This window comes from Tachypleus tridentatus, chromosome 3 (assembly GCF_004210375.1).
Source record: "Tachypleus tridentatus isolate NWPU-2018 chromosome 3, ASM421037v1, whole genome shotgun sequence".
Taxonomy (NCBI): Eukaryota; Metazoa; Arthropoda; class Merostomata; order Xiphosura; family Limulidae; genus Tachypleus; species Tachypleus tridentatus.
The window spans coordinates 53,975,519-53,993,408 of record NC_134827.1 but is presented as its reverse complement, the minus strand read 5'-3'; the positions used below and the strand labels follow the sequence as shown (position 1 = coordinate 53,993,408).

General features: G+C 35.7%; 1 protein-coding gene across 2 annotated transcripts in view; it reads right to left on the bottom strand.

The window, feature by feature from the left end:
- Nucleotides 1-739: 739 nt before the first annotated feature.
- Nucleotides 740-17,890, bottom strand: part of LOC143246874 (irregular chiasm C-roughest protein-like) — a 59,652-nt gene continuing 42,501 nt past the window's right edge. Inside the window, exons 2-12 of one of the 2 annotated variants that reach the window (XM_076494120.1) lie at nucleotides 9,194-9,505; nucleotides 7,641-7,979; nucleotides 6,528-6,785; nucleotides 5,729-5,831; nucleotides 4,725-4,909; nucleotides 4,028-4,218; nucleotides 3,188-3,323; nucleotides 2,604-2,717; nucleotides 1,965-1,995; nucleotides 1,663-1,810; nucleotides 740-1,164 (exon numbers count right to left, since the gene is read on the bottom strand). In XM_076494120.1, coding sequence (XP_076350235.1) covers nucleotides 988-1,164; nucleotides 1,663-1,810; nucleotides 1,965-1,995; nucleotides 2,604-2,717; nucleotides 3,188-3,323; nucleotides 4,028-4,218; nucleotides 4,725-4,909; nucleotides 5,729-5,831; nucleotides 6,528-6,785; nucleotides 7,641-7,979; nucleotides 9,194-9,505 — 1,994 coding nt within the window. In that variant the 3' untranslated portion in view covers nucleotides 740-987. The remainder of the gene's footprint in view (nucleotides 1,165-1,662; nucleotides 1,811-1,964; nucleotides 1,996-2,603; nucleotides 2,718-3,187; nucleotides 3,324-4,027; nucleotides 4,219-4,724; nucleotides 4,910-5,728; nucleotides 5,832-6,527; nucleotides 6,786-7,640; nucleotides 7,980-9,193; nucleotides 9,506-17,890) is intronic. The other variant, XM_076494121.1, reaches the window with a different exon arrangement.

The following is a 17,890-nucleotide window of genomic DNA, read 5'->3' as shown; positions in this document are numbered from 1 at the left end:
GTATAAAGAAACTACTATACCACAATTATCTGTTAGTACTTTTAACTAGCCAGGACACGTACATATAAACATGGTATTAAACAGATGCAACACAGGAAAAGGATTTCACATCTGCATCTTTGTCATAACTTTAATGTGACCAGCTGAAGAGTCGATGGCATGTATTGTCGAATATAATGAAATCTGGTCCAATTAATGTTTGAAAACAGAGAAACGGGAATTCTTTTAATATAAACATTGTGGACAATATTCAATATGCACACTTGAACACCACACTTATTAAAAGAATATTCACTTTAAGTTGGGTGCAGGTTTTGACCACAACTTCAGGCCATGCCAACTAATGTTAGCATTACAGCCTCAAACCAGATTTGAGAGATATGCTGTGATTATCATTGTATAATGCCTTTCACAGAAACTTTAACTAAACAAAAGGGGGGGGGGTTATGTTGTTTCACATTGTGGGAGAAACTTTAACTAAACAAAAGGGGGGGTTATGTTGTTGCACACTGTGGGAGAAACTAACTAAACAAAAGGGGAGTTATGTTGTTGCACACTGTGCGAGAAACTTTAACTAAACAAAAGGTGGGGTTATGTTGTTGCACACTGTGGGAGAAACTTTAACTAAACAAAAGGGGGGTTATGTTGTTGCACACTCTGGGAGAAACTAACTAAACAAAAGGGGGGTTATGTTGTTGCACACTGGGTATCTTAAAATGTGAAGACATCAACATTCTCATGAAAATAATTATTTTTAGTTGAAATGAAGTGTCAAACTAACAGTATGTACACACAGTATCACAGCATATATGTAAATAAAATAATAATAAAAACACATTTGTGAATAATAGCTTACTTATTTCTTTAGGTTGTGGTTTATAAAAAAATATGGATTATGTATTCCACAACACAGAAGTAAAGGTTATAACGTGTCACTATGCTGGTGGTATGTTTACATTATTTAGAGTATATACAAACTTAACAGTGTCAGATTTCAGCATGCTCAGTCACTTTTGAAGGAAACTGTATTTCTGCATACTCCGTTCTTTCTACTGCATGTCTGTTCCCTCTATCCCTAAAATGTCCATTTCTCTCAGGGAGTGGTGAAAAGTCCAGATCAGCATACACCAGGTGGTCTTTGTCACGGTTGTCATTTTTATCTGGCTGTGATATGAAAAAAAAAAACCAAAGTTACAGTTTGGATGGGAATATAAAATTTATAATAATGTTACAATATCATCAGTACATACAGGTAAATCTACAAATTTAATTGTATGCACTTAAGTTAAAGCAAACTACAATTTTTTATAATATGTCATCTACACTACACATGGCAAACTTGCAAATATTTAGTTTTTGTATCTGAGCTTATTTACTATTGATGAAAAATAACAAACTGATTAGATGTCTTAACCTTTGATTTAAGTTTATCTTCATGTTGTCTGTATGATTGCATAACACTAGTCTTTTTGTAGGATTGAACTGTTGAAGGTTAAACATAAAAAAACTCGTTTAGATTAAGTGCAGCAGTCTTATTATGATCTTCCTTCAGGGACTTAACCCAAATAGCTAGTTACAGTACAAATAGTGCACTTTTATTATTTTCAATCAGCTGGTTTTTACATCTCACTCAAATTACAGTAACAGAAGTGATGGTGTTACCTTTAGGTTTTCATAGCGTTTGTTCTCGACCTTTTTATTTGACTGCTTCTTTGGAGTGTTATAAAGAGCATCTGGCGGGATAGCTCCTACTGCGTTTCCTGCTCTCCCGTTGTGTGTAATATCAGCAGACCTCCTGCTTCCCATTTCACTGAAAGTTTGAATATTGACTCTCACAGCTTGTACCATGTGATTTTTAAAACTGACCACAGATTTACTGAACTTGAATACTAGACGAAGGATAATGTTACTTGAAAATAAACAAGTGTTTAATAGTTGTGATATTTTAAAATTAAAATAGTTACCTTTCTGTGTCTGGGTTAAAACCATCACTTCCTGTAACAGAGAAGTATGAACAAAATCAGTGCTACATATCAAAACGTTTAACACTCAAAACTTCTGTCACAGAGAAAATATAAGCTAGAAGTGATATCTTATTAAATGTTACCCTTGAAAAGCAATAAATACAAATTATTTTTAGACTTTGAATTGTGTAAGGTGAATTACAAAAAGCTTAAAAATAGAATTTATTTTCAATCCGAGGTTCTTAAAAACGTTTTACGTAATTCAGAGAATGGATATCACTTTAAACACATTTAGAGGATGGAATGTTGAAACATCTAAGTGGCATTAGGAAACAGTTGATTTTGGTAGCAAGTATGAGATAAGATAGTTATACAAGAGCATCACATGTCAAGTTGAATACAATACTTAAGATAGTGTAGTGCTAACACTTTCTCATCTCTTTCAACAATAAGTAACCAAATAAATCTACCCATAGAAACCATTTGGTGACCTAAAACAGGGAGACAGTTAACTCAACATATTTACCAGAGACTATTAGTTGAATGTGTGTTATTAAGTTAGAACAGTTATGCAATGAAATAAGTATATCGTAGAATGTTAAAAAGTCACGACAGTAGTGTACGTGTGACAAGGCTTACTTCGGAGTAAATACTTGTGTTTCTTGAGGACGAACAAGGCAACAACTACGAGGACTACCAAAATGACGATACTTCCTACTGCAACACCGATCACCAGAGACATAGACATGGGCTCTGGAAGATACAAATGTAGACAGAACAAGCAGTTATTCTTCAAGTAAAAGCTGCTTATCAGCCATCAAAATTAATGCCTCTACTATGTATCTCTTGCAAAACTTCTGATTACTTGTAGTAAGAAAAATGAAATAATAAGACATTTTCAAAAATCAGGGTAATAACCAATGTCTCAAAATAACCTATTTTTCAACACTGACTGATTAGATCCAATAAAATATATCACAAAAACTGTACCCTGGAATAATTTCTAACAATGAAAACATTCAAAACATTTCAGTCCTTAAACTAGCTAAAGAAAACTTTGTACTAACAGAATACCTTCTTATTATGTGCCCGATGCAAACCAGTTCAGCAGGTTGTCTTTGAGATGATTTGAATAGTTGGATTTATTATGTTTTACGTTCAGTAAATACACATGCAATTCATGAAAGTAGCAAGCCTACTTTATCATAGAGTTTCATACTAACCTCTCACTTTCAGTGTTACACTATAGACTTCTTCACCTTTGAAGTTTTCTATGTGAATCGTGTATTTTCTTGAATCACTGCTCTCAACATTTCTAATAATTAGTCTGGCTTCGTAACACTCATCTTGGTGTCTGACCTATCATAAAGAAATAAATCTTATATTAGAATCTAAAGTAAGAAAATGATGCAAAGATACATATTACATGTTTTTACAATGAATTACTTTTAAATCCCCTGGATTATTTTTTATCAAATTTTCTCTCAGCATGTAAGCTTCAGACATAAGAGTAGAATAATATGAAAACCGTTTTTATGAAAATATAATTTACTTTTTCTTACACAAGTGCATCAAAAAGAAATTTATATTTCACTTTCTCGTTTACTTACTACGGCTAATTACTGGGTATTAACTTGTAGTGTGGTATCATTAGATTTTTAAAAAATGTTGAAAATACATTACATAAAGGACAAAAGTGTACAGTTGTCAGTTAACCATACAACTTTTACATTTTCATTCTGACTGATACACGGACTAAACAGCAAACTCACAAACTAAATGGTTCGTATATATTTGACCATCTGATCTGGAGCCACGACCAGGTGAGAAAGAACTGTACAGTTTTAAACAGTAGCAGCTTTCATCTGTAGTGGTGCATCTCATATATATGACTTATTTATTTACAAACATCTGAAAAGGATATATTTTTATAGTAGGTCTGACCAATGTCTTTCGGTTGGAGGTTATTGGAAAGGTGAAAGAGACAAGGATGAAGGATTGTTCAGGACTAAAAATCTTTTATTTTCAAATGTTATTCACTTACAACAAAATTTAAATCTTACTTCTACATGTTCTGCTGCTGCATATCGGGCCAGTTCTGAACCAGTGTCCAGTTTTAGACTACCCCACTCCCAGAACACTCGGTCAGGTTTGGGATCAGAACAGAACACAACACTGATGGTGGCATCTTCGTTCTTCTCAACAACCACGGTATCCTTGGTTATGGTCATATCGGTAATAACTTGAGGACTCCCTGGTATCACAGTTTAAAAATACGTGACTGCTTTGAAACCCTTTTTAACTTTTGCTTGTTTATTTTAAAACAACTCGTGTAAAGATGGTAATAAGACGGTGGAGATACATAGATATGTTACCCTTACCACATTGTCTGTTTCGACAATACACAACTCTGCTTTTCAATTTCTTAAACATGTATGTGCCAATAATAAAAAAATGCTTCAGATACTAACTGAAATCAATCAACTTTTTAAAAACTTTCAAAGCAAAATTAAGAGCACAAACAATATAAATATTTTCTTTATTAATAAATGCATCATTACCTACAAGTTTCATTGTCTGATATCCTTGTATTACTTCCATCAACTGTAACCAAAGAATCCTCACGTAAGGCAATTCTTTTATTTAACTAAATCTATAATTATTTGTAAAATTCTGATCTTTTGAAGGATTTCCCAGCACTATTTCACAAACATCTCAAGTGTATGTTCTACTAGTACACGAATTATAATGCACACTTACCTGTGACATCTAGCTTAATTTCTTCAGACTGAACTTTATATTCTTTTCCCTCGATGTAATTTCTTGCCTCACATATGTATCGACCTTGAAAGTTGTACGTGACATTTGTAATGACGAGATGTGCGTCGTGTCCTCGATCTTGCCATACCAGCATTTCTCCAGGCATTTTCTGAAGCCAGGTATATCTGTAAATAACCACGAATATTTTCCAATTTGTAAAAGGTGATGAAGTGATCCTTTCCAAGATGCCAATGCTAATTAATAACAAAACACACCATAAACTTTCAGAGCTAGGATGTATCACCCACCTTCTTGTGCTACATGGTTAAGCCTAATATTCACTTACAACATGAAAATTAGAAATAAATGATGAAACATAAAATAACATTTATCATCTATATAATGAACATTTATTATGACATCCATGATTTCACTGGCATTATAGATTTAGCAACAAACATTTATCATCTATATAATGAACATTTATTATGACATTCATGATTTCACTGGCATTATAGATTTAGCAACAAACATTTATCATCTATATAATGAACATTTATTATGACATTCCATGATTTCACTGGCATTATAGATTTAGCAACAAACATTTATCATCTCTAATTACATGCAAAAAAAAAACCCTCTTCTATTTTCAAAAACCACCTTGGACATAAACACTTTTTAATAAATCCACTTTCTACCATGAATAAGTAAGTATAATTACATAATACACAAAATTCTGCAAATAATTTTGGTTTTTAAAATGATTATATCATTTCTTGCCCAAGTTTATATTTTATTTCATTTTGTAACACTTATGTCACAAAGGAACTTTCACATTGTACATAATTAATTTGATACTGTATGATTTTACTTCTGATACCTAAGCCTTCAACAGCAAACATTTCACAGTGGAATTCAAAATATCTTGCATTTCTCAAGTTAAGTTGATCTTAAGTACCTGAATGTATCTCGATGACAGGAACAATAAAATTTATACTTACAGTGGTTCTGGGTTCCCTGTTGCTTCACAGATCAACTGTGTAGAACTGTATAGTGCAAGAGACACATACGGATATGGTTCGATTTTTCTAATTTCTGGTTTATCTAGATAGATAAGAAAACATTGAGGTATCGTGATTTCAGTTAGTGTTACTAATTTCTGTATATTTTTCAGGGGTGGGTTATCTGTTCTTTCCTGTCCTTTGTGTTCATTCATGGTTCTTGAACCAGTTGGTTCTTTCCTTTGTAAAAATAGTTACTTTCATAACAGTATTTCTGCTTAAACAATCCTATGTTTCATTAAGTTACAGGCTTTAGATAATATTAAATAAATCAAAGAATAACTAATTAATTACAGACACTATAATGAACAGAGGCTTGGCTATACTGTGACTTCCAGCTATTTTGAAACTTCTGTGGAATAAGTGTAACCAAAATGACCAAAGTCTGTTCAAAAAATATATTATTACTATATTTTTACACATCTTTCTGGTTAAATCAGAAAATTTGTAAACAAAGCAGTTACTGGTAATTGAGCATGTGCAACACTAATTTCCTATAAACAAATTATAATATTTGTATGACCTCCATTTAACACAAATATTCTCCCTCTGGTGGTTTGTTATTAAGCACAAAGGATTATTAAAACCCAGTTTTACAAACTTACTGCTGAACCACTGAAGACAGGAAATAAACCAGTTTTAAGAAAGAAACAAAACCTGAAAGTTGAAGTAAACCAATAGCTGTATTTATCAATGAAAATTACCCAGAAGTCAATGTTTACAAGTAACTACAACTTACATATCACATCCACTGTAATTTCCAGTTCCTCACTCTCTCCTACATCATTCTTAGCTCTACAACTATAAACTCCTGAATCACTTCTCCTAATGGGAGAAAGACTCAGTTCCTCTCTGATGCTGTGGACACTGGCATGACCGGATATTTTCCAAATGATGCTGGCCTTTGGATTTGCATCTGCTAAACATCTGAGAGTGAGTGACTTGCCTTCCTCTACCACTTCTTTGGGGTTCCCTTCCAAATGAATTTCTGGGGGATCTAAGAAAAGCTGAACTTAAATAAACTTACAAGTTCTACATTTCTGTAATATGGAAAATATATACTTTTAATGAATCAAGTATAAGCTCAGTTAGCAAAAGTATACTGTAAAAGGAAAAGGAATTTCTAAATCTTATTTACAATTAATGTTTTATTTTGGAAATATTCAAATACTGGATGCTTTAAACAGCCATTTTTTCATTCAAGATGATTTCATTTACTGTGTAAAAAAAAATAACCAAAAAAACAATTCTAATACATTTCTGGAACATACCTATTTCTAAGATTTTGTTTTTTTAGTACTAACCAATTTCAAACAAATAAGTGAATAATGATAAACAATCAACCCTCAATTCTCTGGGTAACCATCTGAGAAAAATATGTTAATATTTGTTGTGACAAATACACTAAACCTGATATTAGAAATATGTAACTTTACAAACTGAATTATGAATATAAAAGTAAACTAGATAAAGTAGGAGGTTCATTTATTCTAGTCCTCAAGTTCAAAGGGGTCCTCATATTTAGACAATTATTATTTTTTTGCACTTGTTAAGTTTCATGACTTATGTGTGACACTGGGCTTAGAGGTGTAAATTATATGTAAATAAACATTAGTTGTCCAAATTATGTTTCAGTTTTATTTTGGGCTAAATAAAAGTGGCCCAGGTCTCTCTGAATCTCTAGAATAATATAGTGGAATATCCAAACCAAAGATAAGATAGCTCCAACAAAGATTTAGCATAATTTCACATTAATATCAAGAATGTGACATTCAGAGATGAGTCCAGATAAACTGTTCCTAATACATAAATATACGAGTCCATCAAAATACACACTAAGGTTTTCACTCACACTGCAAATCCAAACGAGTGTGAATTTCCCGGGAGTTGGTATCGTAACCTTTATGGAGAGCCACACATCTTAAGAGCTTTCCATTATGAATCTTTTGAAATGTGTAGTGTAGGATACTAACAGCCTGCCAAGTTTTCTGCTTTTCAATATCAGTTGTGTTGGTCTGGTTGGCCATGGCTGTTATCTCTTCATCCTCGATGAACCACTTTAACTCTGCTGGAGGATTTCCCTTTCTAGACACACAGTTTAATTTTGTAGGCTGTCCTACCTTCGTGGTGAAATTGCTACCTCGTTGTATCTGAATAGAACTGTCTTCTAGTTGTGGTGGTCGAGGAGTTTCTATAGATGAAAAAAACAAAATCTGTACGAAGATCTGCTCACAGAAATACAGATATCCAGTATTTAAAATAGTTTTCAACCTTCTTCGCGAGTTTTTAATAGGCTTAATGAAAGTCAGATGAAAGAAATGGTAGCTCTGATAAAAACTCAATGCCAGTCAGCAACACAATTTAAAGTCCTTTTTTCTTTTGTTTATCACCTGTGTTACAGAAGACTGACCCTTCTGGATAGCAACCAAATCAGAACAAGTACATAATTAGTATTACAGAAATAGAGGTAATAATTAAAAGATGCTTCAACTTTTAATGTCTACCGATATACTTTCTAAATCCTACTTCGTATAAAGTAATTAATCTCACTCAGTCTATTAATTATTTTTCGAAAAAAAAAACGTTTCAAGAGAATGAAAATATAAAACTGAAGAAACAGATGATTAGTTCAAAGCCAATCATCCACATAAAGTTAAATGAAAATAATAACAAATGAATGAACAAGGATTATACATGGAGGTTTTATTCTTAACAAATTTACTAATTACTTATTACAGTATCACATATCTGTTTGTTTTTTTAATTTCACGCAAAGCTACACGAGAGCTATCTGCGCTAGCCGTCCCTAATTTAGCAGTGTAAGAGTAGACAGAAGTCAGCTAGTCATCATCAACCACTGCCAACTGTTGGGCTACTCTTTTACCAAGGAATAGTGGGATTGACCATGACTTTATAATGCCCCCACGGCTGAAAGGGCGAGCATGTTTGGTGCGACGGGGATTCGAACCAGCGTCTCTTAGATTACGAGTTGAACGCCTTAACCCATCTGACCATATCACGTTATTTGATTTGAATGTACAAGTTTTCTTTATGACCCATATTTATTTTTGTCAAACTTAGCTAATCATATGGATTGGGGCTAAAAATACCTCAAATTAACAAAGATAAAATCTTTATAAAATAATTCAAACCATGAAACCTGAAAGTTTTAATTTTTTCAATTAGTAAAATGTTTTGTTTATTATCATTATCATAAAATAACTAAATAATGTGATTTTAATAAAATGGTTCTAATAATACTAGACTTTATCGACACAATTTATCAAGCTTCCCACCTTCTCCATTTGAATATAAAACTTCATCTGTTCTTGAGAAAGTACTTAGTTTTATTTCAAACCAAACATATTCAACAACAAGAAGTTCATTCTAATAGACCTAACCTACCTCGCACAGTCAGCTTAATGTTTTCAGACTTCAATGTGGGATCTTCCAAGGAAGCTTGCGTGACCTGGCACTGCCAATAACCATCGTCCATCTCCAAATTAGCATCTGTAATTCGAATGCTACAATCTCCATCTGAAGGTTCTTTTTCAAAGAAAAATTTGTTACTTATCCTTCCTACAACCTCTCCATCTTTCAACCAAACACACTCTCCTCGTCTGTTTCTGATCCTGCAACGTATAGTTGCCGTGGATCCAGGATCAACTTCACTGTCACTTGGTGTAACGTCGAAATCTTGCAGGGTGTAAACTGTGCCTGAAATAATTAAAGAATAAAAACTTTAGTAAAAGGTATATAGGCAATTCTCTCTCTGAACCACTTTATTGTGTGTCTAACATCACATCACCAAATGACTGTTTTATTTTAACCATTATTGGTTGGACATGATAAGGAAACAACAAACTACACGTTTAACTTTAGCTACCGTCACCATTTAAGCAGTTTTTTTAATTTTGTTTTGATAAACAGAATTGTAATTAATTCATGAAACCTAGAGGTAATAATTTTTACAATTAGTAAAATGATATGTTCATTATTATCACACAATAATAAGATCAGTTATTATTTCAGTTTGAGAACAAAGTCACCTAAGTTGTCTCCATCAAATGAATCAATAACCCAAATAATGGTGTTGCTGAAACAACCGAGATAATAACAACATCTACAGTTTAAACTTTTACTAGAAACCTATTAATAAAATCAAACTTTCTGCTTTCATGTTAATCTTGCAACCGATCGACTGAAGACGTTTTCTTGTATGGTGTTAGTTCTAAATATGTTCACGAAAAAAACAACAAAAAAAAAACATTTTTTCCCCCTGCACATCTATTTCATACTTGATTTAGCAGTGCAACTGAAGTAAAAAATAAAACTAATAATTTAACTGTAAAGAATCTCAGTAAGAAGATTAGAAAAATATATTTTCTTTCTATTCTATACAAAAATTAAAAATTCACACAAATGCCTGAGAACTAGGTCAAATAGCACCTTGTATTTATCTTAATATTTACAAAGGTATAAGAAATGGTAATAAATTAGAATGAAATAAAATAAATAAAAAATAAATATATTCATCAACAATATGTTAGGTGTAGCCTACTGTCATTGTTATTCTGAGTGTTCGTTAGGTTAGGTGTAGTCTAGCATCATTGTTACTCTAAGAGTTCATTAGGTTGAGTGTAACCTACTGTCATTGTTACTCTGAGTGTTCGTTAAGTTAGGTGTAGCCTACTGTCATGTTACTCTAAGTGTTCATCAGGTTGGGTGTAGCCTATTGTCATTGTTACTCTAAGTGTTCATTAGGTTGGGTGTAGCCTACTTTCATTGTTATTCTGAGTGTTCATTAGGTTAGGTGCAGCCTACCGCCATTGTTATCATCAGGTTAGGTGTAGCCTACTGTCATTGTTATTCTGAGTGTTCATTAGGTTGGGTGTAGCCTACTGTCATGTTACTCTAAGTGTTCATCAGGTTGGGTGTAGCCTACTGTTATTGTTAGTCTAAGTATTCATTAGAATGGGTGTAGCCTAGTGTCATTGTTATTCTGAGTGTTTATTACGTTAAGTGTAGCTTACTGCCATTGTTACTCTAAGTGCTCATTAGGTTAGATGTAGCCTACCGCCATTGTTATTCTGAGTGTTCATTAGGTTGGGTGTAGCCTACTGTTATTGTTACTTTAAGTGTTCATTAGAATGAGTGTAGCCTAGTGTCATTGTTATCCTGAGTGTTAATTACGTTAGGTTTAGCTTACTGCCATTGTTAATTAGGTTAGATGTGGCCGACCGCCATTGTTATTCTGAGTGTTCATTAGGTTGAGTGTAGCCTACTGTCATTGTTACTCTAAGTGTTCATTAGGTTGAGTGTAGCCTACTGTCATTGTTACTCTAAGTGTTCATTAGAATGGGTGTAGCCTACTGTCATGTTACTTTAAGTGTTCATCAGGTTGGGTGTAGCCTGCTGTCATTGTTATTCTAAGGGTTCATTAGGTTGGGTGTAGCCTACTGTCATTGTTATTTTGAGTGTTCATTAGGTTGGGTGTAGCCTACTGTCATTGTTACTCTAAGTGTTCATTAAGTTGAGTGTAGCCCACTATCATTGTTACTCTAAGTGTTCATTAGAATGGGTGTAGCCTACTGTCATTGTTATTCTAAGTGTTCATCAGGTTGGGTGTAGCCTACTGTCATTGTTACTCTAAGTGTTCATTAGGTTGGGTGTAGCCTACTGTCATGTTACTCTAAGTGTTCATCAGGTTGGGTGTAGCCTGCTGTCATTGTTATTCTAAGGGTTCATTAGGTTGGGTGTAGCCTACTGTTATTGTTATTTTGAGTGTTCATTAGGTTGGGTGTAGCCTACTGTCATTGTTACTCTAAGTGTTCATTAAGTTGAGTGTAGCCCACTATCATTGTTACTCTAAGTGTTCATTAGAATGGGTGTAGCCTACTGTCATTGTTATTCTAAGTGTTCATCAGGTTGGGTGTAGCCTGCTGTCATTGTTATTCTAAGGGTTCATTAGGTAAGGTGTAGCCTAGCATCATTGTTACTCTAATTGTTCATTAGGTTGGGAGTAGCCTACTATCAATGTTACTCTAAGTGTTCATTAGGTTAGGTGTAGCCTACCGCCATTGTTATTCTGAGTGTTCATCAAGTTATGTGTAGCCTATTGTCATTGTTACTCTAAGTGTTCATTAGGTTGGGTGTAGCCTACTGTTATTGTTATTCTGAGTGTTCGTTAGGTTGGGTGTAGCCTCCCGCCATTGTTACTCTAAGTGTTCATCAGGTTGGGTGTAGCCTACTGTCATTGTTACTCTAAGTTTTCATTAAGTTGGGTGTAGCCTACTGGCATTGTTATTCTGAGTGTTCATCAGGTTAGGTGTAGCCTACTGTCATTGTTACGCTGAGTGTTCGTTAGGTTAGGTGTAGCCTACTGTCATGTTACTCTAAATGTTCATCAGGTTGGGTGTAGCCTACTGTCATTGTTATTCTGAGTGTTCATTATGTTAGGTGTAGTCTACTGTCATTGTTACTCTAAGTGTTCATAAGGTTACATGTAGCCTCTCGCCATTGTTATTCTGAGTGTTCATCAGGATGGGTGTAGCCTACTGTCATTGTTATTCTAAGGGTTCGTTAGGTTGGGTGTAGCCTATTGTCATTCTTATTCTAAATGTTCATTAGGTTAGGTGTAGCCTAGCATCATTGCTACTCTAATTGTTCATTAGGTTGGGAGTAGCCTACTATAAATGTTACTCTAAGTGTTCATTAGGTTAGGTGTAGCCTACTGTTATTATTATTCTGAGTGTTCGTTAGGTTGGGTGTAGCCTACTGTCATGTTACTCTAAGTGTTCGTTAGGTTGGGTGTAGCCTACTGTCATGTTACTCTTAGTGTTCATCAGGTTGGGTGTAGCCTACTGTTATTGTTACTCTAAAAGTTCATTAGAATGGGTGTAGCCTAGTGTCATTGTTATTCTGAGTGTTTATTACGTTAGGTGTAGCTTACTGGTATTGTTACTCTAAGTGTTCATTAGGTTGGGTGTAGCCTCCCGCCATTGTTATTCTGAGTGTTCATCAGGTTGGGTGTAGCCTACTGTCATTGTTACTCTAAGTGCTCATTAAGTTGGGTGTAGCCTACTGTCATTGTTACTCTAAGTGTTCATTAGGTTGGGTGTAGCCTACTGTCATTGTTACTCTAAGTGTTCATCAGGTTGTGTGTAGCCTGCTGTCATTGTTTTTCTAAGGGTTCATTAGGTTGGGTGTAGCCTACTGTCATTGTTATTTTGAGTGTTCATTGGGTTGGGTGTAGCCTACTGTCATTGTTACTCTAAGTGATCATTACGTTGAGTGTAGCCTACTGTCATTGTTACTCTAAGTGTTCATTAGAATGGGTGTAGCCTACTGTCATTGTTACTCTAAGTGATCATTAAGTTGAGTGTAGCCTACTGCCATTGTAACTCTAAGTGTTCATTAGAATGGGTGTAGCCTAATGTCATTGTTACTCTAAGTGTTCATTAGGTTGGGTGTAGCCTACTGTTATTGTTATTCTGAGTGTTCGTGAGGTTGGGTGTAGCCTACTGTCATGTTACTCTAAGTGTTCATCAGGTTGGGTGTACCCTACTGTCATTATTATTCTAAGGGTTCATTAGAGTGGGTGTAGCCTACTGTCATTGTTACTCTAAGAGTTCATTAGGTTGGGTGTAGCCTACTGTCATTGTTACTCTGAGTGTTCGTTAGCTTAAGTGTAGCCTACTGTCATGTTACTCTAAGTGTTCATTAAGTTGAGTGTAGCCCACTATCATTGTTACTCTAAGTGTTCATTAGAATGGGTGTAGCCTACTGTCATTGTTATTCTAAGTGTTCATCAGGTTGGGTGTAGCCTGCTGTCATTGTTATTCTAAGGGTTCATTAGGTAAGGTGTAGCCTAGCATCATTGTTACTCTAATTGTTCATTAGGTTGGGAGTAGCCTACTATCAATGTTACTCTAAGTGTTCATTAGGTTAGGTGTAGCCTACCGCCATTGTTATTCTGAGTGTTCATCAAGTTATGTGTAGCCTATTGTCATTGTTACTCTAAGTGTTCATTAGGTTGGGTGTAGCCTACTGTTATTGTTATTCTGAGTGTTCGTTAGGTTGGGTGTAGCCTCCCGCCATTGTTACTCTAAGTGTTCATCAGGTTGGGTGTAGCCTACTGTCATTGTTACTCTAAGTTTTCATTAAGTTGGGTGTAGCCTACTGGCATTGTTATTCTGAGTGTTCATCAGGTTAGGTGTAGCCTACTGTCATTGTTACGCTGAGTGTTCGTTAGGTTAGGTGTAGCCTACTGTCATGTTACTCTAAATGTTCATCAGGTTGGGTGTAGCCTACTGTCATTGTTATTCTGAGTGTTCATTATGTTAGGTGTAGTCTACTGTCATTGTTACTCTAAGTGTTCATAAGGTTACATGTAGCCTCTCGCCATTGTTATTCTGAGTGTTCATCAGGATGGGTGTAGCCTACTGTCATTGTTATTCTAAGGGTTCGTTAGGTTGGGTGTAGCCTATTGTCATTGTTATTCTAAATGTTCATTAGGTTGGGTGTAGCCTAGCATCATTGCTACTCTAATTGTTCATTAGGTTGGGAGTAGCCTACTATAAATGTTACTCTAAGTGTTCATTAGGTTAGGTGTAGCCTACTGTTATTATTATTCTGAGTGTTCGTTAGGTTGGGTGTAGCCTACTGTCATGTTACTCTAAGTGTTCGTTAGGTTGGGTGTAGCCTACTGTCATGTTACTCTTAGTGTTCATCAGGTTGGGTGTAGCCTACTGTTATTGTTACTCTAAAAGTTCATTAGAATGGGTGTAGCCTAGTGTCATTGTTATTCTGAGTGTTTATTACGTTAGGTGTAGCTTACTGGTATTGTTACTCTAAGTGTTCATTAGGTTGGGTGTAGCCTCCCGCCATTGTTATTCTGAGTGTTCATCAGGTTAGGTGTAGCCTACTGTCATTGTTACTCTAAGTGCTCATTAAGTTGGGTGTAGCCTACTGTCATTGTTACTCTAAGTGTTCATTAGGTTGGGTGTAGCCTACTGTCATTGTTACTCTAAGTGTTCATCAGGTTGTGTGTAGCCTGCTGTCATTGTTTTTCTAAGGGTTCATTAGGTTGGGTGTAGCCTACTGTCATTGTTATTTTGAGTGTTCATTGGGTTGGGTGTAGCCTACTGTCATTGTTACTCTAAGTGATCATTACGTTGAGTGTAGCCTACTGTCATTGTTACTCTAAGTGTTCATTAGAATGGGTGTAGCCTACTGTCATTGTTACTCTAAGTGATCATTAAGTTGAGTGTAGCCTACTGCCATTGTAACTCTAAGTGTTCATTAGAATGGGTGTAGCCTAATGTCATTGTTACTCTAAGTGTTCATTAGGTTGGGTGTAGCCTACTGTTATTGTTATTCTGAGTGTTCGTGAGGTTGGGTGTAGCCTACTGTCATGTTACTCTAAGTGTTCATCAGGTTGGGTGTACCCTACTGTCATTATTATTCTAAGGGTTCATTAGAGTGGGTGTAGCCTACTGTCATTGTTACTCTAAGAGTTCATTAGGTTGGGTGTAGCCTACTGTCATTGTTACTCTGAGTGTTCGTTAGCTTAAGTGTAGCCTACTGTCATGTTACTCTAAGTGTTCATCAGGTTGGGTGTAGCCTATTGTCATTGTTACTTTAAGTGTTCATTAGGTTGGGTGTAGCCTACTGTCATTGTTATTCTGAGTGTTGATTAGGTTAGGTGCAGCCTACCGCCATTGTTATTCTGAGTGTTCGTTAGGTTGGGTGTAGCCTACTGTCATGTTACTCTAAGTGTTCATCAGGTTGGGTGTAGCCTACTGTTATTGTTATTCTAAGTGTTCATTAGAACAGGTGTAGCCTAGTGCCATTGTTATTCTGAGTTTTTATTACTTTAGGTGTAGCTTACTGCTATTGTTACTCTAAGTGTTCATTAGGTTGGGTGTAGCCTCCCGCCATTGTTATTCTGAGTGTTCATTAGGTTGGGTGTAGCCTACTGTCATTGTTACTCTAAGTGTTCATTAGAATGGGTGTAGCCTACTGTCATTGTTACTCTAATTGTTTATTAGTTTGGGTGTAGCCTACTGTCATTGTTATTTTGAGTGTTCATTAGGTTGGGTGTAGCCTACTGTCATTGTTATTCTAAGTGTTCATTAGGTTGGATGTAGCCTACTGTCATTGTTATTCTGAGTGTTCGTTAGGTTGGGTGTAGCCTACCATCATGTTACTCTAAGTGTTCATCAGGTTGGGTGTAGCTTACTGTCATTGTTATTCTGAGTGTTGATAAGATTAGGTGCAGCCTACCGCCATTGTTATTCTGAGTGTTCATGAGGTTGGGTGTAGCCTACTGTCATTGTTACTCTAAGTGTTCATTAGGTTGGATGTAGCCTACTGTCATTGTTATTCTGAGTGTTCGTTAGGTTGGGTGTAGCCTACCATCATGTTACTCTAAGTGTTCATCAGGATGGGTGTAGCTTACTGTTATTGTTATTCTAAGTGTTCATTAGAATGGGTGTAGCCTAGTGCCATTGTTATTCTGAGTGTTTATTACTTTGGGTGTAGCTTACTGCTATTGTTACTCTAAGTGTTCATTAGGTTGGGTGTAGCCTCCCGCCATTGTTATTCTGAGTGTTCATTAGGTTGGGTGTAGCCTACTGTCATTGTTATTTTAAGTGTTCATTAGGTTGGGTGTAGCCTACTGTCATTGTTACTCTAAGTGTTCATTAGAATGGGTGTAGCCTAATGTCATTGTTACTCTAAGTGTTCATTAGGTTGGATGTAGCCCACTGTTATTGTTATTCTGAGTGTTCGTTAGGTTGGGTGTAGCCTACTGTCATTGTTACTCTAAGTGTTCATCAGGTTGGGTGTAGCCTACTGTCATTGTTATTCTAAGGGTTCATTAGGTTGGGTGTAGCCTACTGTCATTGTTATTTTGAGTGTTCATTAGGTTAGGTGTAGCCTACCGCCATTGTTATTCTGAGTGTTCATCAGGTTAGGTGTAGCCTACTGTCATTGTTACTCTAAGTGTTCATTAGGTTGGGTGTAGCCTACTGTCATTGTTATTCTGAGTGTTCATTAGGTTGGGTGTAGCCTACTGTCATTGTTACTCTAAGTGTTCATTAGAATGGGTGTAGCCTAGTGTCATTGTTATCCTGTGTGTTTATTACGTTGGGTTTAGCTTACTGCCATTGTAACTCTAAGTGTTCATTAGGTTTGTGTGTAGCCTCCCACCATTGTTACTCTGAGTGTTCATCAGGTTGGGTGTAGCCTACTGTCATTGTTACTCTAAGTGTTCATTAGGTTAGGTGTAGCCTACTGCCATTGTTATTCTGAGTGTTCATTAGGTTGAGTGTAGCCTACTGTCATTGTTACTCTAAGTGTTCATTAGAATGAGTGTAGCCTACTGTCATTGTTACTCTAAGTGTTCATCAGGTTGTGTGTAGCCTGCTGTCATTGTTTTTCTAAGGGTTCATTAGGTTGGGTGTAGCCTACTGTCATTGTTATTTTGAGTGTTCATTGGGTTGGGTGTAGCCTACTGTCATTGTTACTCTAAGTGTTCATTACGTTGAGTGTAGCCTAGTGTCATTGTTACTCTAAGTGTTCATTAGAATGGGTGTAGCCTACTGTCATTGTTACTCTAAGTGTTCATTAAGTTGAGTGTAGCCTACTGTCATTGTTACTCTAAGTGTTCATTAGAATGGGTGTAGCCTACTGTCATTGTTACTCTAAGTGTTCATTAGGTTGGGTGTAGCCTACTGTTATTGTTATTCTGAGTGTTCGTTGAGGTTGGGTGTAGCCTACTGTCATGTTACTCTAAGTGTTCATCAGGTTGGGTGTAGCCTACTGTCATTGTTATTCTAAGGGTTCATTAGGTGGGTGTAGCCTACTGTCATTGTTACTCTAAGTGTTCATTAGGTTGGGTGTAGCCTACCATCATTGTTACTCTGAGTGTTCGTTACCTTAAGTGTAGCCTACTGTCATGTTACTCTAAGTGTTCATCAGGTTGGGTGTAGCCTACTGTCATTGTTACTTTAAGTGTTCATTAGGATGGGTGTAGCCTACTGTCATTGTTATTCTGAGTGTTCATTAGGTTAGGTGTAGCCTACCGCCATTGTTATT